The sequence below is a fragment of the Triplophysa rosa genome, linkage group LG23, assembly GCF_024868665.1.
Source record: "Triplophysa rosa linkage group LG23, Trosa_1v2, whole genome shotgun sequence".
NCBI lineage: Eukaryota > Metazoa > Chordata > Actinopteri > Cypriniformes > Nemacheilidae > Triplophysa > Triplophysa rosa.
Window position 1 is genome coordinate 12,592,558 of NC_079912.1, and position 20,395 is coordinate 12,612,952.

The 20,395-nt window shown below is 39.2% G+C and overlaps 1 protein-coding gene across 1 annotated transcript in view; it reads right to left on the minus strand.

Moving 5' to 3' along the window:
- Positions 1-20,395, minus strand: part of cntnap2a (contactin associated protein 2a) — a 279,945-nt gene that overhangs the window by 21,885 nt on the left and 237,665 nt on the right. The window contains exons 18-20 of the mRNA XM_057322754.1: positions 4,345-4,581; positions 1,428-1,661; positions 201-334 (exon numbers count right to left, since the gene is read on the minus strand). Of these exons, the coding sequence (XP_057178737.1) occupies positions 201-334; positions 1,428-1,661; positions 4,345-4,581 (605 nt within the window). The remainder of the gene's footprint in view (positions 1-200; positions 335-1,427; positions 1,662-4,344; positions 4,582-20,395) is intronic.

Sequence of the window (20,395 nt, forward strand, 5' to 3'; positions counted from 1 at the left end):
CACACACACACACACGCTTTGTTTGCAGACTAGTGTGAACATTTACATTTAGTCATTTAGCAGACGCTTTATCCAAAGCGACTTACAAATGAGGTAAACAATGGAAGCAATTGGAGCCACATCAAGTGTACGGCTGCTAGTTCACATCTTTAACCACTACAACTGTACTGTACATTAGTCCGTTTGTGTATATGCTGTACCTGTATTTCTATGTCTCTCTCCACGCGAGAGATGTTGAAGGTGTGAGGCTGCCCGTTGGCCAGGTTCCTTTGGTCAATATCAATGGTGAATGGTTCCCTGAGACCACCCAAGTTGTAACGCAGCTGAAGGGTGCCTGAGCAAAGCGGGTCGAGACAGAGAATGAGAAAGAAACAGAAACATTTAAGTAAGTGAGGTCATTGGGAATCTGTAATTTGTTGGTACCCTGACATCACTCACCCCTACTGTACACTCATAGTCTGTACACGCAACAGACTACAGAGAAGAACATAACTGCATTTGGGTTGAAGGCAACCGAGATCAATTTATTGTAGGCTTCGGAAGCTTAACCAAAGGAATTACGTAAAATCAGTCTTTTGTGTTCACTTTACATTTTATGGAATGGTCTTTAATGAAAAAATGAACGGTATGTTTGAGTTTGTGTTAAAAAGGATAGTTCACCCAAAAATTGGTACCCATTCACTTCTATTGTATGGACACAAAACCAATGCAAGTGAATGGGTAGCACCATTGTTCGGTTACCAACATTCTTCAAAAAAATTCTTCGTGTTCTGCATAAAAAAAATAAGTCATACAGGTTTGAAAGAGAATCAATTATCCCTTTAAAGTCTTTACATTAAATACCAGACATGAATGGATCAGAGGGTTGTGCTTATGCCAACAAACAGTGATGTCATTTTCTGTGTCATTTGTCACATAATTATCTTTTACTGTTAATTTACACGCCACAGAATTTATGCTCCTCTAAATTCTCTGTCTCATGTCTCCCTGATGAACTGTAAAGATTCTCTACGAGGTTGAACGAGTGTGTAACTAGTATATGATTGCTAAACGCCAGACTAAACACCATATTTAATTTGCCTGGAATGAAAGCAAGGCTGTGTGGAACTGAAATATAATTGATTCAATGATTCACTCTTGTAAAAGCGAACAAAAACGTAGTTTCTTCGTTGATTTGTTTGTACTTCGATTCCTCACACCCTTATACATACAATACTCAAATATGGCATCCACTCGGACTAAAGTCTACACTTAATATAGCATGACATATTGAAGAGACTAGGGCTGTTCAAGAGTTCAGCTCCAACCCTAAACAAACAGGACAGTGGTCCTCGAGGAGTTACAAAAACTGTACAGCAACATTTGGTTGAAGGTGAATACAAAGATACAGAGCAGACAGGAATTCTCCTACCATCAACATGTCTTACCATTAAGACGAAGCACCACGGCCATGTAGTCCTGGGTTTTAGAACTGACATAGACCAGGACGCTGGGAGACGTGGAGGTACTGAAACTGAAGGTGAGGTCTGCACGCGTAAGATTCATATCTGTTGAAACGCTGTGAGTTATTCTCTTGTCATCCAGGCCGGAGGCTGCGGCCACCCCGTCTGGTGCGAGGTTATATCTGACCAGTGTCCCTGCCTCAAAGAAACCTCCGACGTCTGGAAGGAGAGAGAGGTGCATTCAGAAAACTGACATTACCCTCATGTTTTGTATTCATGAGCGGACTTCACCAGAAGCTATAAAATAGAGAGGACACCTTCTTATTACCTTTTTACTTGAGGGGAGAACAAAGGTCCTTACACGGATCGTTTAACCTGACTGCTAGGAAGTGTGTGCAAGTGTGCGTGGATTTATCTTACACGAGCTGTATAAACAGCGCAGGATTTATGCATATGGGGTGGAACAGAAAGAACCATGGGAAATCAAGATGGGTAATGAAGTAAATACACACAAGGGTAAAAAAAGAGCGAACGAACATGACAACGCGAACCCGCGCTGAATATCTCAAGTACGCAGAGGACGAGGTGGGTTTATCTGCAATTCAATGCATTCGTATTCACCTATTCAGCCATGTAACCCATGGGAACAGACAAATGAGCTTGGCACAAATGCTGTATTGAGAGAGGAAGAGAAAATCAGTGCCGAGACTATAGATTGGTTTAATTATTTGCGCCCTTGAGCATTCTCTACTGTTTTTATGAGGCTGCGTTGTGGGGTTCAAGAGCAACGAGGACAGGATTTCCCTCCATACATTTATTAAGAAAATGCAGCTCTTGAGTACGAAGTCAACTTTTATGATTCATTCTGAGGATGTTTCTTTGTTGTACTTTTAGTTAAAGGTTTTTATGTAAAGTATTAGTATAGTTCGATTGCTACTTTCAAACGTATAGTACGGATCGTTTAACTACTGAACTACTTCAAAATCTTAAAGTGATAGTGCACCCCCAAAAAATCTGTCATTATTGACTCACCCTCTTCACGTTTCAAACCTGTATGACTTTCTTTCTTGTGCCGAGCACAAAAGAAGATATTTTGAAGAATGTTATCAACTGGCACCCGTTCACTTGCATTGGTTTTGTGTCCATACAATAGAAGTGAATGGGTGCCGCCATTGTTCAGTTACCAACTTTCTTCATAATATCTTCTTTTGTGTTCATACAGAATTGAAGTGACAAGAGGGTGAGTCAATGAAGACAGAATTTTCATTTTTGGGTGAACTATCCCTTTAAAGCTATTCAACAAACTGTTCACTTCTACTGTCCATACTAATCACAGTATACTGTATGTTGTCATATACTATACCGTGAAGTGATTCTTGGCTCGACCAGATTTTGAATTTGGCTCATTCTGCAGTGGAACACGGGGATATAAATAAACGTCCTGCTACTGCTGATTAAAGCCGCAGGCAAAAGCATGAGTAAATTAAAAGTATCTGTCATTACGATAAACAGAGAGGCCACAGAGTTCCTATACCCCGTAATCCTCTACAATTAGGCGAACAGATGGTTTGGCGATACTCCTGAATACATAAACAGAATTTAAACCTTTAGGTTAAGAATCATTAAAGTGTATGAATGTAAAACACTGTGGAAAAGAATTTCGCCAACACCACAGCACCATAGAGATTAGAGAACAAGTGTTTTGGAAGTCTATTTGTTTATTCGTGACTGGCCAGACATATTGACAGCCACTAAATTGGCCCAGATCATGTTCAAAAATAAAATCAAATTTTTTGGTAAAAAGTAATAAATACATTACTGTCATATAATGAATGGATGAGGCATTTATATAGCGCTTTATTGTGTATTGATGTACACCCAAAGAGCTTTACAAACCAGTGTGCAGCATCCACCTGGATGATGCGACGGCAGCCATAGTACAACGGCGCCAGAGCGCTCACCACACACCAGCTATAGGTGGAGAGGAGAGAGATATAGAGCCAATTCAGAAGGTGGGGATTATTAGGAGGCCATGATTGACAACGGCCAGTGGAGGGAATCTGACCAGGACACCTGGGTTACACCCCTACTCTTTACGAGAAGTGCCATTGGATCTTTAATGACCACAGGGAGTCAGGACCTCGGTTTAACGTCTCATCCACAGGGCTACAGGGTGATATGGAAGCTGGCCATATGTACAGTATAATATGTAATATATACTGTTTGTAACCATATAATATATGTACCTGTAAAAAAAATGTATATATAATGGATTATAATTACTGGTAATAAATTACAGTAGATCTCTAGTTCATTTTCTAGAGACCCACATTTATTAAATGTATAAAAAATGTGCTAAATAACATAGACGCAGACAGCAGTGAAGCACATCCATGACTGCAGAAAGTGAAGGTGATGCGCATTATCGAGCCGCAGACGTAAGTCAGCCTGTGGAAGCAGTTGCATTGACCCAAGGCCACTGAATCTGAGAGAATTCATTATTGACTGCACTACCCAATACGGCACAAGTAAAAATGTGTAAAATGGAAATGTGAGCTAAAACCTTGCAATTACAAGGCTGTTCATGCATATTTCAGATGGAAGGAAATGGAGAACGCTGAGGGCAAAGATGGAGACTCTCAGGGAATCGTCATCTTTGCACGGAAGACACTCTCAGCTTGATGGAGGTCTTGACCGAGGCCTTTTCATGTCTGTCATGCTATTAGCATATTCAAACGAAGGGGGTGGGGCTAGAAATGGATCATCATAGGTGGGAAGGAAGGGGAGACCATCTCTAGACACTCACATTTTATAAGACAAAATAAGGTGTGCGTTATCATATATTCATTCTTAATATCCAAATTCAGGTGCAAAAAGTTTGAGGTACGGGTGAGATACTGACCTTTGGTACATGAAGGTCCATCATAAGGTGTGGAGGTGCAGTCACAAGAATAGCCATTGTATTTCTCCACACACTTGCCCCCATTACGGCAATACACCCCGAAACTGGTGCAGTGACCCGAGCACCCGGGTTTCACTCCAGGGGTGACCTTCGCCCTCTCCTCCAAATCAAGGGTCACCCCGTTCATCTTGAGAGATCGGATGCATCCGAGAAATCCTCTCTGACCTCCTGCTGCACCTGAAGGAGAAGAGATGATGACTAGTCAATATTTCACACGACATAATTTTGGCAGCGTACAAAATAACTCTTTTTCAGAGGAGGTCCAACAACAAGCTTGAAAACAAGGTTAAATGAGACTTTAATAAGACGTTAAGCCTTTCCTTGCATTTATTATGTTTTGTACTATTCAATAAAACAGACCTTAGAGAAATTACACTGGGAAATGAACTAGAATTTCACAATCGGGAACTCTGCAATGTCATGTTCGGACACTTTTTTTATTGTGGGAATCTTTCCACTTAAACAAAAGCCATGAAATCGTTTACTAGGTCAATACTAGATTAATAGTGAATGTCCAGGCAAGTTGCATTAATTATTTAGTAAAGGTGAACAGATCCATGACCCTACTACAATTTATCACACTGTCAAGTTGTATTAGTTCTTCCAAAGACATGATATGAATTAGAATATATATTGTAGTTGGGCTGATATTGCACTATAATCTGACGATTGAGATTTTTTGTGAAAAGTTTCCTGAACTCAATTCTTTATTTTTCCGTAAACGTTTAACTCAGATGATGACCTGGACCTTTGGCTCATAAAGCCAAGCAAAGCTCCTCTCATCAGCTGTAAAAGGGATTTCTTTCTATGAATGCCAAATATATACAGTATATTTACTTTATATTCCTTCTTCACAAAGCCACGATTAGTCAAACCATGTTTCTTTCAGAACTTTTCACAGTTTACTGTAGTGTGAATAAACCCGAGTGAATGAAAAAGGCTGTTATGGCGAGCTGTTAAAACCCTTCTAAAGTTCACTGCTTCCATCTCCGATGAGACCTGCATGGGAAATTATTCTCTAATGAAACTGTAATGAATTAGCATATTACATTTATTAGACTATCCTGCCCAGTGGAATCGCTTTCATCCGCTTTTACCCCTGCAGTGCGCTGGATGACTGTGGCCTTATACTGCAGAAAACGATTACCTGAGCAAAATAGTACTCCATGTACAGACAGACAGCGAGATAGACAGAACGATAGACAGACATACAGATATACAAATATAGATAGAACAGATATTTATTTGATCATTCTCCAGTCACACCAAGACTGCTTGTTGGGGTACTTTGTACAAAAAAGTTACCTACTGTCCTGACAGGCCCATGATGCCGGCTTCCCTGTGGAGAGCCAATGCCGCCCAGACATGCAAGCAAGATGGTGATGACAGAAAAACAACACAAGCAAAAAAAACAAAAAAACAAATAACAGAATGAGACTAAAAGCATGCAGAGCTTAGAATACTTAACAGTGGATAAAAAGACCAAGCAGAGGGGAAAAAAACGGCACTAAAAAGAAAATGTAATGATGGAGAGTGAAAAAGAATGAAAGATTCTGAATATAGTTGCATGTAAACCTGCTGAAATGGATTTGTGGCGCTTAAATCCAAGGTCTGGTTGTTATTTGATATGAAGACAATAAAGAATGAACAGGTATTTAATCCTCCATTAAAAAAACAGGGGCACTTTAAATGCAAACCAAATTCAAATAGACGCAAGCGTTCAAGGGTGAAAGGAAATAGAAGGAAATTGGCTTTATCAATAAATGATGACATGAAACACAGAGCGTTCCGTTGAGCAATTCATAAGGAGATGAGAGCAGTAGAGATGCTTGACAGGTCTGGACATCTCCAGCTCTGCTCACTCAGCACATACAAACCAATTAGTTTTCCCACAGAGGGTCAGAGACCAAAGAAATCGAGTTGCTCTCCATAGACAGCCATTGCAAGATTTTACATTTCTACTGAGCCACTGACGGGATTAGACCAACATCAGTTTGGATTGCTCATTACACATAAGCCTAACATAAATCAAATTGCAACGCGAGTCCAATATCTTTCAGATTTTAATTGAAAATGTAAATTATATTTTTAGCTGCTACATGGACAACATACAAAAGAAAGTTACAGCAAATTTAAAGGAACAGTTCACCAAAAAAAAATTAAATTCTGTCTTCATTGACTCACCCTTAAAGGGGTGATATGACAGGGCTAAAACGAATATTATCGTTTGTTTTAGATGTAATGCAATGTGTATACACCATTTAAGGTTCAAAAACGCTGTATTTTCCACATACCGTGCATGTTTGTGTCTCCTCTTTGCACCGCCTCTCTGAAACACGCAGATTTTTTACAAAGCTCATCGCTCTGAAAAGCGAGGTGTACTATGATTGGCCAGTTAACCAGTGAGTAGTGATTGGTCGAATACTGCAAGGGTGTGACGGAAATGTGACGCCTCTTACCATATTTGGAACATCAGGTTCCAAAGCAATTGTACTGACAGGTACGCCCACCTTACTTGCGTGTACATTTGGGCGGTCTTAGTCAAATCATACCACGAACTGACGTGGATTTGTGGGGGTGTGGTTACACGAGGCGTTTCAGGCAGGTCTGGGTGAGCATTCGCTTTTAGATAGAATGCATCTTTTGTTCTGACACTTTCATTTTTGCAATTTTACGTGTCTAATACATACATGGGCAACTTATAACACACCAAAGACACAGAAAAACATGTGCTCGCGCCATATGACCCCTTTAAGTTGTTCCAAATCTGTATAAATTTGGAAAAATGCTTCTAACCAAACAGTTCATGGCCACCATTGACTAACATAGTAGGAAAATTTGCTTTATAAATTTCTTTGTTCTGTTAAACACAAAAGAAGATATTTTGAAGAATGTAGGATGGTAAACAGTTTTGGGGGCACTTTTGACTACCGTTGTCATTTTTCCTACTATGGCAGTCAATGGTGGCCAAGAGCTGTTTGGTTACAAGCATTCCTTCAAATATCTGAATGAAGAAATTCAAACAGACAACTCGAGGGTGAGTAAACGATGACAGAATATTTATTTTTGGGTGAACTGTCCCATTAAGATGAAGGAATTCTCTGATGAATTTATCCACAATTGACTTAAATTGACTTGACTGAAAAGCTTGTTCAAAAAAGAAATATTCTAGACATGTACTATTAAATGCACAACCTAGACGTGCGTTCTAAAAGCTCCCTCAAGAGAGCCATATCGGCGAATAATCTTTCCATATTCTCTTAATGAGCATCAAAGTCATTTGCTGAAAAGAATAAGTCAAAGAACAAAATCGCACAATGAATGCCCAAAGCCATTCTGTTCAAGAGATAATTTGCCTTATGAGTGACACGACTAGCTTCATGTTAGTACGTTAACACACACACACACACACACACGCACACGCACGCACGCACACACACGCACGCATGCACACACATGTTGGGTTTCCATGTTTTATGGGGACATCCCATAGATGCAATGGTTTTTATTCTGTACAAACTGTATATCATATTCCCTAACCCTAACCCACCCCCTAAACCTAAGAATCACAAAAAACTGTATTCTGTATGATTTATAAGCTTGTTTCCTCATGGGGACAAAAAAATGTCCCCACAAGGACAAGGGTTTTGGATATTGCCATCTTTGTGGGGACATTTTGTCCCCATACCGTAGGGTTTACCCTTCCCCCCCCCACACACACACACACACACACGCACACAATTATTAGACACATGCCCTGCTGCGTCCTAGCACTTTTTCAGCCCTATTCAGTCAAACCCATTCCTAACAGTCTCTTCAACCAGTGGATTTTTCTCACTTTGGAGGTGACCGGTGAGCTCCCAGTAGGTCCTGTGTCATTAAGGTTTAAGTAGCTGCACCTGCTTTTACACTGCTGACTATAAATACACTTTCAGGAGAGAACAAAGAGCTCAAGAACTCCAAGAAACGACTTTTCAGCAAAGACAGACAGAGATAGAGAATAGAGCAAGAAAAATAAATGAACGAATTAATACATAAAACTGACAAAAGAACAGATAGAGAATGCGGAGGGATCTTGTTTGTTTTTTGTTTGAATGTGGTAATGAAAACAAATCCTTCATTGTCCTCCAGGTCTCCTAAATACAAGTCTCACTAACTCCTCGGAAAAAGACAGTTTATGAAAATATGCGAGCATGCTTTTGCGCATCTGGTTAGCACTTCTCTACACGTGTAGACGTATGTAAAACAAATGTGTCATTGTGTATATGTGGCTGTGTAATATGCAGCTACTGTTTTAAATGAAAAAGCATATTTGGGACCAGTGTAGAATGTATCTGTCGAATGTGTGAGGTTCTTACCAACATAAAGCTGGCTGTAGAGCTCCAGACGTGTGTGTCCTTGCGTAGGAGCAGGTCGGATCTCTTTGAATTTCTGGTCTAGTGTCAGAATGGCTTCTTTCGTGTTCCTCTCTGCACTCACCCGGTGCCACTGGTCATCGTTCACAGGACTGGTAGAGTGAACGTTCAGCTCCACAGGCCCGTTCCCGACATCGAATGAGAACGACACCACCGTAGAGGCTACAGAGAGAGTCAAACACAATGAATGCATTGCTGTAGGTCAAAGACTAAGTGATTTTATTGAATATTTAATAACAAATAAAAAAGCCTCTAAAGGCTTGATATTAAATTAGGAAGAATGAAAAAACGGTATATTGTAATTGAATAAGATTTAAGTAACAGTATCACACTTCTACAGTATTATTACCTCAAGAGCAAAAGTCCCAGAAAATAATATGTACGCACATTAACTATATATTAACTTTATATACTGCATAATTAATAATTATGCAGTATATAAATCCACTTGCTTTTTTGTTATGCTATTTGTTATGAATCCAGATAGTTCTGCATACTTGTTTATTCTACAACAGGGTTTATTTTTCTGCCTTTATGTTTTCAGAACAAGGATGCAGTGTTTTAAAAATTCACAATTACCAAACCTGTTAAAGCTTAGGTACATCATTAAAACAGGCCTTCAAAAAGCTTAGGAAGCGAGTATGTTCACCACGCTGAATTCATTCCAGCTTTTTATGAGTCAGTGTTGAATATTCTTCTGCATAAACAGTGAAGATTGACTGCTGCACTCCTGGAGGAGGAGGCGTATTTATAACGAATGGAGAAAAGTGTTTGCGCCACGACTGCCCAGTAGGTGAGACCTCTTGAGGTTTTATCCCTTGAAAATCCTGATTTAGAATCATCCACTAACACCCGAGACACGTCACAGCAGAGTCACCATTCACCCACAATGCACCGCTCCTCCATAAACGCCACAGTTTTATATTACTAGTAGGTCAAAGCATAATCTCACAATTAAAAATGTGACACAGATTCAATATATATGCATGACATAAATCCTGCCACTTGCACAGTGAAGGAAACTCATTTAAAAGGATAAACCTGGCTTCGAGTCAAACATATCTCTGAATTTATTGGGCCGACCGGCTCTATTTGGACAGGGTTACTATGACTGTGCAGATACTGAAGGCTGGAGCTATAATAGACGGGCTTTGTGTTGGCAGCGCGGTGAGTCTGCAGTGATAGCCGGCCACTGCTATTGTCACCACTTCAGGAAGTTAAAGTGCTGTGATGCAGGTGTGTGCGGCAGGAGCATCTTATCAGTTAGGAACTCAAGCGTACAGTATCTGTTACACAGTTGAAAATCAACCTGTGTGCCTTTTACTGGACGTTTTCTATTCTGCCTACTGCAACAATCTGTGCCCTTTACAGACTGAACAGCTGGCCACCTAGATACACACACACTTAATGCCCACCTGAAACAGCACACTTGCTATTTCTGGTTTTGTTGCATTTATTTAAACATTTCTAAGTTTATCTTGCTGACTGTTTAAACGGCCTTCGATAAAACGTGTAAAAAGTGTATTTCTTTAAATAGGGCAACATTCCTTCTGGGATTCATTTTGAGGGTCATTTTGAAATTTTCTAAGGTTGTCATATACCGGTTTTGACAAAAACCATGATATTAAAAGTGACTGTCTTTACCACCTTATTGTGACATATTTCCAAGTGAAGCAGCTTCTGATATGAGAAAGAAATGTGGGAGGCGGGATTTCGTTCACCGAGAACTGACTAGATTGTAAGTAGTGGGGCATTGCTAACAAAATGGAGACAGATTTGTATTTATCAGCGACATGTTGCTTGAGGGGTGGAGCAAAAATGAATCCTCGATAGCCCCTCCCTCAAGCCATAACCTGTCAAAAGGAAGAGAAGTTGTTTCGGAGGGAAGGTTTACGTTTGAAAGATTATGAGGGCACATAAATTAAAATAAACTAAATAAACTGCACAGATAAATCATTTATAAAAACACTACAATAATTTAAATGAACATCAATATCATGTTAACACATATAAACATTTGATAATATCGCAAATTATTCAGCACTCAAAGTGTGATTTTTATTTTAAAAGACACCGCGATAATGCTATTAGTGATAATTGTGTAAGTGAAAATCTGATATCGTGACAGCCCTATGCATAAAAAACTGTGTATCATCTATTTACATCTAAATACTTCAATCTTCTTTAATAATACAGCAAAAAATTATTAAACTAATTATATTCTTAACAATCAACATCAAATAAAACACCTGCTGTAGGCAATAAAATAAAAAACACCACAATACGCTTCATTATAATTTTGTTTTAAATAATTAACGGATCACTATTATGTTACACAGATCTTTACTTTATACTGGTCACCCATTCGACAATACTTACTTTAGAGATAGTGACCACAGATTTCAGAGCCCTTTTTAACTTCTAACCCTGCTGCACAGATGCTCCACAACACATAACACTTATTATTTCAGGACTCTTTCTCTTTATTTCATATAGAAATCACAATCATCATCCAGGACTCACCAGACATTTTAATATCTCTTAGAATGATTGATATACTCTACAGTCACCATTTATGTTCTCTGTTCTGTTCTTCTAATGAGGTCCTTCACGTGTCTTTCTACTTTTTTGTTGGCAAGTGTTCCTGTTGCGGTCACTAGGGGGTGCTGTTTCACTGCTCTTCACATGCAGATGCCGTGCAGACAGGAGGAATAAGGAATGAAGGATGGTGTTTCAGCGCCATTCATAAACCACCTGTTCAGCTCACATTCTGAAGTGGAAGGTAACAATGGCACGGTCAGCCAGCGCTCCTAACCTGTGGCACAGTGCCATGAGACAGCTGTTTCATCAACACTCACAGAGGAACAGTTGTGGCCAGTTGTAGCAGATTTATGAGCGCACATGCTTACATAAATTCACATACGTTTTGTATTTGAGTCCACGTTTGTATTATAATGTAAGTGTCAGGTGTACAAACCGTATCAATAATGTTTAGCTATAAGGTAAAACAAGCTATTTTTTCTATACCATTACAGTTAATGGGGACTGGAGCATCAAAATGGACACAAAACACAATCCAATTATTCTGAAAGCAATAGATTTATATCGTTTGTGTAAGAAGCCGATTGAGATTTAATTAAGTTAAAAATAAAGTGTGCATCATATTTTTATAGTGCCTTTTTGTAGTCCAGAAGCTCCAGTCCAGATTACTTGAAAAAGTCCAACAACCAGAACATTCCTCTAGATTTCTCCTTATGTGCTCAAAAGACAGTCATTCAGGATTAGATCAACTTGAGCAAGAGTAAATTTGCATAAAATTGAATTTATTTTTGGGTGAACTATCTCTTTAAACCACAAACAAGCCCTCTTTGCGAGTGTTGAGAGAGAGAGAGAGAGAGAGAGAGAGAGAGAGAGAGAGAGGAAGGGGCAGGCCTGGCAGGTGTGTGGTTCAGACTAGGGCTGCTACATCGTTCTCAGCCCTCTGATCCTTGTAATTGGATTTACTGCACTTGGCCAGCCAACGTTGAGTATCAAATCTGTGTCACTATACTTCTAGAGTGCATTCATTTATGTGTGTTTGTGCGCTTGTTTATATGAGCGTACTGTTGCTCTGTCCACAACTGTGGCCGTTCAGTCGACCACTGTTTTTAAATTTAGCAGGAAAACCAAACAAAACCAGCAAGCCAATGTAGTGAAAAGTGTTGTTTTTATATTTGATAGTCCGCCAAACTGGCTGAGAGCTGAACTATCACACAAATAGAGCAAAACATTTCATGATACCACATGAATGGCTTTTATACGCATTACCAAAGCAAATTTGTGATGGAATAGGCAAAAAACGCACATTTTCAGTATAATGCAACAGTATATACTGATTTTTTGTGCAAATCATATCTAATAAAAAATATACCGATTTCTTTTCATTTTAAATTTCAAAAAGCATTTGAGGAGTCAATGAGTGAATTGTGTTATTAAAGCAAAAGGAAGACATACCTCTTATATTCTTAAATCAAAGTTACAAAATGCCATCCTTCAAATAAAAAATATAGCCACTGACAGAGAGAGAGAGAGAGAGAGAGAGAGAGAGAGGCTATGCTGATCTGGGAAGCAGCTGTACTATATGTTTTCCCCATACTGGCTTTTGTCTCGCTCACTTTTTAATCTAAAACCAAGGATATTTTAGAGGTCTGAACCTCACCAAAGGCTGATGGTTTTCACATCTATTTGTCAATGTTTTACGAGCAAGACTCTCATGCAAACGGTCAGGTGTTCTGAAGAGTCACATTGCCATTTCTCCCTCAGGCCCACATAGAGCCCCCACTTCATTAAAGATGCATCAAAGACACACTGAAGCTGAGGCCACGGAGGACCCAAGTCATCTTCACATTCATCTAGCAGCCCGAACAGAGTGAAGAAAAGAGCTTTGTTCAGGAAAAAAACCTGTTGGGATGATCTGACAAGTCTAACAGACACGTCCATGTCCAGAAAGTGGGATTCTAGTGTCAGCAAATTCATGGAATGCAGCGATGACTTCTAAAAAGCACTTGTGCATAAGAATCTTAAAAACATCATATCAATCAATTTGTTAAAAATAACATTGTTGGTCTAATTGAAATGTAATGTTTTAATGAGAAAAAAACATATGCCCTTTAAAGAAGGAAGCGTCAATCATTTCATCTTGAACATGAAAGAATTAAACATCAAATTGTAATTAACCATCAGGCTGATTTGGAAACACTCCAGATGCGAAAATTCACAGCATACAGTACACATGGCTGAATCCAACTGAAGCCTGAAAGCCTCATCTGCATGGCCCGAGTGAGAAAGAGTGTGAAAGAAAGAAAGACTGTGGTTTTCTGTGAACATCTGTGAAGTTATTTTTTAAATCTTGACATGGTCACTATTCACCTTCAATGCATGGAAAAATCCTGACATCTCATTTCGTCATTTACAGAAGCAAGGCATGAGGGTGAGCAAACATTGATAGAGTTTTCATTTTTTGCTACATTATGTTTGAAAATTACGGATTATTGTTCAATGGTGGTGAGTTGATGTCATGTGAGACCTACAATTCCCAGAGCATGTGTATATATATATATATATATATATATATAAAAAGATTTGAGCTAAAACAGGTCAGAAAAGGCAGTCAGTGTGCATAAACCAATCATATAATGATGAATCATGCCAATAGAAGGCACCGAGAGAAAGAAAGAGAGGTATTAAAGCAACAGTTCACCCAAAATGGTCCCCATTGACTTGACCATAGTAATTTTTATTCCTACTATGGAAAGTAAATTTTTGGGTGAACTACAGATTTACTGCTTGCAGCAGCACAAATGCCTCTTTTGGCGTAAAAAAACTACTGTTGGTATTTACTAAAGACACACAATGAATATTAATGCTGAAAATCCGTGGACACAGCTGTTTTTGCGACTGACCTTATTGCATATGCATTTGTAGGAGTTTCCTCTTCAGACGCAAACGTTATGGAAGGAGAGTATTTAAATTAATCACGCAACGTGATTTACTAAGATTTACGCTCCTCATTGTAGTGGTATTTGCGGCTTTATTTAATGCCCAAAAAGCATGTCTAACCCTGCGCTAATTTGCACTGCTCTTGATAGATCGCCTTGGTCATTATGGGAATGAGATATTGCATCTGCGTTTTATAATGTGCGCCTTGTTAGTAAATCACTTACAGAAATTTCTGCTCCCATCGGCGCTTTTTTAAAATTGTGCTCTCACGCTATTTTGCCCCGTTTAGTAAATCTGGCCTAGGATGCATTGTTTATTATGGGATCAGTGGGAAGACCAAGACTACGTTCACACTGCAAGCCTTAATGCTCAATTCCGATTTTTTTGCTCAGATCTGATTTTTTGTTCGGCTGTTCACACTATTTTTTTTTAATGTGGCCAATATCAGATTCCAGTATGAACTGGTGATGGTTATAAACTGAATCGCAACAACAATAAACAACAATAACACGTAAGACGCAGCATGCTTTCATACAGAAATAAGCAAGGGTCAAGTCAGCGGGTATGTTTGACTTTATGCGGTGCTGAGCGGATTGTTCTCGCGGCGTGATTTTAGAGCATTCCCGGAGCAGTCCACTCTCGGGCTGTGCGCATGCAGGTTTGGAATGTAGTGTTTACTTGAACGGTCAATAAAGTGATCTGATTGATGTGCGCGTTTACATGACAAGCTTTAAATCCTATATATAATCTGCTGACATGTGCACACTGCACAAGTGTTCACCTAAAAACCTACTAAAACAGTGTTTTAAAGCACATGTTGTGTATATTTTATTTTACAAATGGCACAAAAAAAATGTACAGTTTATAAAGGCAGAGTAATGTCTCGTGCCAATGGAACACGAGCACATCCGATGTGGTTTTAGCATGGTAAAACCATGACAAAACTACCAAGACCCACCAGAACGTCTGCAGGCAAACAATAATTAAAATAAATGTTTAGCAACAGCCAATACCGAACTTTAAAAGTGATAATATGCAGATTCAAATATCAGAATTAACGGTATAAACAGAGACGGGCGCGGTGGACGCTGGTATCATTACAATATTCACAAAATGGCAACTCAAACAGTGTTATAAGCACAGATGTGTTTACTTTATGTCACAGACACCAGCATAATAATGTACAATTCATAAACGCAAAATAATGTCTACATGTCAATGAAGCAATGTCGTTACAGCAACTTACCATGGTAAAACCAGTAAATCCTTCCAAAGCACATGTAAGTAAACGATAAATAAAAGAAATGTTCAGTACTACGAATATAAAAGAAATTTTATGATTAGATATTTTAGCCTATATTTGTACATCTGCAAATGTATCATGTTTTAAAAAGAATCTGAGAAATTGCAGTTAAAAACTCACTCCGGGAAAACAGTCAAGACATTTGAAATGCATAAAAACATAATATGTTCATTTAGAGATGACAAGCATATGGAAATTTGTACCGCTTTGTCAGATTTATGATTTCTTTAGCAACAACTGCTCGTTCTGTGCATCATATGCCCTCTTTGCACATGCGCACAACTTCCTACTTCGGTTTTTAATCTGATCAAGTGTTTACATGTCCTATCAAGCGGATTACAAATGGCATAAACCACCCCTTAAAATCCGACTGAAATTTCAATCGGTTTAGGTATTTTTAATCTGATTGATGTGTTTATATGGAGTGTTTTCCTTCAGATTGGATTTTTAATCAGATTACATTGATCTATGTAAACGTAGCTAGTGTCATGCAGTAAACAGATCTGGGTCGCATATGAGCAAAAAAATCAGATTTTGGTAGCAGTGTGAACGTAGTCTAATTGTGAATCAGAAGACTGTGGCATGTGCTCAGACCTCATTTGCAGTCAGCACTACAGAGGTGACATTTTGATATGCTTTTCGAGGGCGTACTGGGCAGATAAAGCTCCAGAATATCCTTTTTTTTAAGACTGGGTTTGACACACACGAGCATAAAACATGGTCTTTCAAACTTTATTTCAAACTTTTCAATCTTTGTAAAGGTCAGAACCTCTATAGATACACAATTCATCTGTTTAAAGTTAGCACAAATGCTACCAAGTTAGCATTATTTAATTTAATCTTGGACTAATTTAATACAGTTTGTTCAATATACACACACATGTAAACAAAAAATATATTTTTTATTTAAAGAAAATATTGCATAAAACATTATAGCTGCATCCCTTAGCCTCTCTATCTCACATCAAATCAATCAATATTATTAATCAATAACTGATTTTTGTCAATACTGACTTTTGGTTGCTGCACCAAGCCAGAAGAGACAGGGCAGCTGATCTACATGACTGAAATCTCACATCCGTTCTAAACTAACCGTACGTGATGCTGCTCGCTCATTTCACGCCTCAGTTTTGAGTCGTTACTGAAGAAAACCAGGCAGACCAAAATAAGGAAGTAGGATTAGGAGTCTCAGCATAAATCGATGAGACATAATGGAAGGCTAGAAAAAGAGAGCTTCAATTTCACAATCTGCACTTCTGCGCGCACACACACACACACACACACACACACGCACGCACGCACGCACGCACGCACGCACGAACGCACGCACGCACGCACGCACGCACACACACAAGGCTGATCTGAATACACCCTTAATATCACATTCTTAATATCTGGCCTGCAGCCAGGGCTGATTTCTCTTCTTTTCAGGATGGATGCGTGCAGCATGTGAACATCCAGCCTTAGAGAAAAGCTCTGGAGTGTTTACGCTGGGTCCTGCACATGATGACCTGCTGGTGCTGTCAACAAGCTCAGTCACTGAGGCTTAAACTCAGACACTGATACAAATAGCACACATGTACTTTCAACTTTGTTTTTTCCTGTCTGTACTGCACCGGTGTCTCTGTTTTACTCTGATGCCACTGTACCAGGCGAAGTGGTGAATGAGTCTGGGCTCTTTAAATAAAATCTCCAAATGGACCAAAACAGACTTGTTACACTTTTCTCATCTTAAATGTTATCGCTCAGATTTGCTCTTTCACAGACATTTCAGGACATGAATGGAGTAATGTGAAGTGTAGTATTTCTTGTTTATCTAAAAATGAAACTTCTGTCATCATTTACTCACTTTCATGTCATTCCAAACCTGTATGAACACAAAAGACGATATTTTGGAGAATGCTGGTAACCAAACAGCATTGGCCTCCATTGACTTCCACTGTATGGACACAAAACCACATTTCTCAAAATATCTTTTTGTTGTGTTCCACAGAAGATACAGGTTTTGAATGACATGAGGGTGAATACATGATGCCTTTAAAAGGTCTCCAAAAAGCAGATAAAACGGTGTAGTTCATACTCTTTTGATGACAATATCTATAGGAGAGATTTGAGATTACTTGGATTTTTTCCTCAGAAGTCAATTGTGAGATGCATAAAACTTCTAAGAAATTGCATTCTAATATGTTTATGAGCAATAATTGAAACATTAGCAAGATTTTTCTTTCTTACAAATTGGCAGTGCCGCTCTCACGTATAAGCAGAAACTGTAGCTGAGCAGAATCCCTCAGTAAGAAGCTGAATATAAAAAGTGAGCACATCTGTCATGTTGAAGCCCTTCCTTAACGGATGCCAATAACCTCCTGCTCTCCAGAGGACAGTGCTACTGCTGGGGAAAAGTGAGCAGCAATAAGCACTAATAGCTTCCTGTTTCCCCATATTATCATCATGCCAGCCTCATTCAGGGCCACTTTGTATGCATCCATACCCCACTAGCAGCACAAACACTCAAAGCCGAGAGTGCTGTCTTCTCCACAGATGGGTCTGTAGACTTCTACACGTGCTGTATGCATAATGCCCAGTTGGCCGTCCTTTCCAGCATACCCGCATCTAGTGATTGATGCCTTGCTGTCACCCGCCTCTGAGAAATCACTAAGCGCGTCGCTGTTCTCTCTGCTCGGTCTCACCTACATTTTTTACTATTTTTATTTAAAAAGGGAGGAGAATGAGATTTGCTTCTCTCAGACCAAAGGAACTGTAAAGCAGCAGGGTGTAAAAATAATGAGTTTTGTGAGGATTCGGGAACGTATTTGTAAATACAAGCGCAGGGAATGTGACGTCCTAACCCGAGTGTTTTGTGCCCCTGAGTTGAGGACAGGGTGGCTGCAGGAGGTGCCGTCTCTACAAATGGAGCCAGTAAGCTGATTTCTAGCCCTCCATGTGCTTCTTCAGAGCCCTTGAGAGATACACGGCTTCCTGGGAAAATATAGCCGGCTAAAGGACACACTGGCTCAGGATTGGGTGCAGGGGTGCATGTGAGGGTGTTAGAAATGTGGCTTTCTGCTGCCCAGATAATGTGTTTGATGGAGTTTAAGAAGGGCAAATTTAAACTTTATTTAATGAGTTCACTTAAAAAAATCACTCATGCTGTTACCGACTTTATTCAGCAGAACAAAAACTGGAAACTTCTCTTGCATACAATAAAAGCGAAGGAGATGCTGTTGAGGGCTAAAAAAGGCACCATAAAACCAGCTCATATCATATTAAATTTGATATATTTAGCTCTCAAATGTAAGTGAATGTACACAAAATTTCTATTTAGAGAAAACAAATCCACAGTTTGCGGCCATACAGTTACTGTAAAAGAATTCATAAGACATTTTTTTTACAATAAAATTTGAGCCATTAATTTCATTGCTGACTACCAGTGTTGGGTGTAACTGGTTACTAAGTAATTAGTTACTGTAATTCAATTGCTTTTCACTTGAAAAAGTAAAGTAAGGGATTATTCTTATTTTTTCTGTAATTAACATGGGCAACTTATAACACACCAAAGACACAGAAAAACATGTGCTCGCGCCATATGACCCCTTTAAGTTGTTCCAAATCTGTATAAATTTGGAAAAATGCTTCTAACCAAACAGTTCATGGCCACCATTGACTAACATAGTAGGAAAATTTGCTTTATAAATTTCTTTGTTCTGTTAAACACAAAAGAAGATATTTTGAAGAATGTAGGATGGTAAACAGTTTTGGGGGCACTTTTGACTACCGTTGTCATTTTTCCTACTATGGCAGTCAATGGTGGCCAAGAGCTGTTTGGTTACAAGCATTCCTTCAAATATCTGAATGAAGAAATTCAAACAGACAACTCGAGGGTGAGTAAACGATGACAGAATATTTATTTTTGGGTGAACTGTCCCATTAAGATGAAGGAATTCTCTGATGAATTTATCCACAATTGACTTAAATTGACTTGACTGAAAAGCTTGTTCAAAAAAGAAATATTCTAGACATGTACTATTAAATGCACAACCTAGACGTGCGTTCTAAAAGCTCCCTCAAGAGAGCCATATCGGCGAATAATCTTTCCATATTCTCTTAATGAGCATCAAAGTCATTTGCTGAAAAGAATAAGTCAAAGAACAAAATCGCACAATGAATGCCCAAAGCCATTCTGTTCAAGAGATAATTTGCCTTATGAGTGACACGACTAGCTTCATGTTAGTACGTTAACACACACACACACACACACACGCACACGCACGCACGCACACACACGCACGCATGCACACACATGTTGGGTTTCCATGTTTTATGGGGACATCCCATAGATGCAATGGTTTTTATTCTGTACAAACTGTATATCATATTCCCTAACCCTAACCCACCCCCTAAACCTAAGAATCACAAAAAACTGTATTCTGTATGATTTATAAGCTTGTTTCCTCATGGGGACAAAAAAATGTCCCCACAAGGACAAGGGTTTTGGATATTGCCATCTTTGTGGGGACATTTTGTCCCCATACCGTAGGGTTTACCCTTCCCCCCCCCACACACACACACACACACACGCACACAATTATTAGACACATGCCCTGCTGCGTCCTAGCACTTTTTCAGCCCTATTCAGTCAAACCCATTCCTAACAGTCTCTTCAACCAGTGGATTTTTCTCACTTTGGAGGTGACCGGTGAGCTCCCAGTAGGTCCTGTGTCATTAAGGTTTAAGTAGCTGCACCTGCTTTTACACTGCTGACTATAAATACACTTTCAGGAGAGAACAAAGAGCTCAA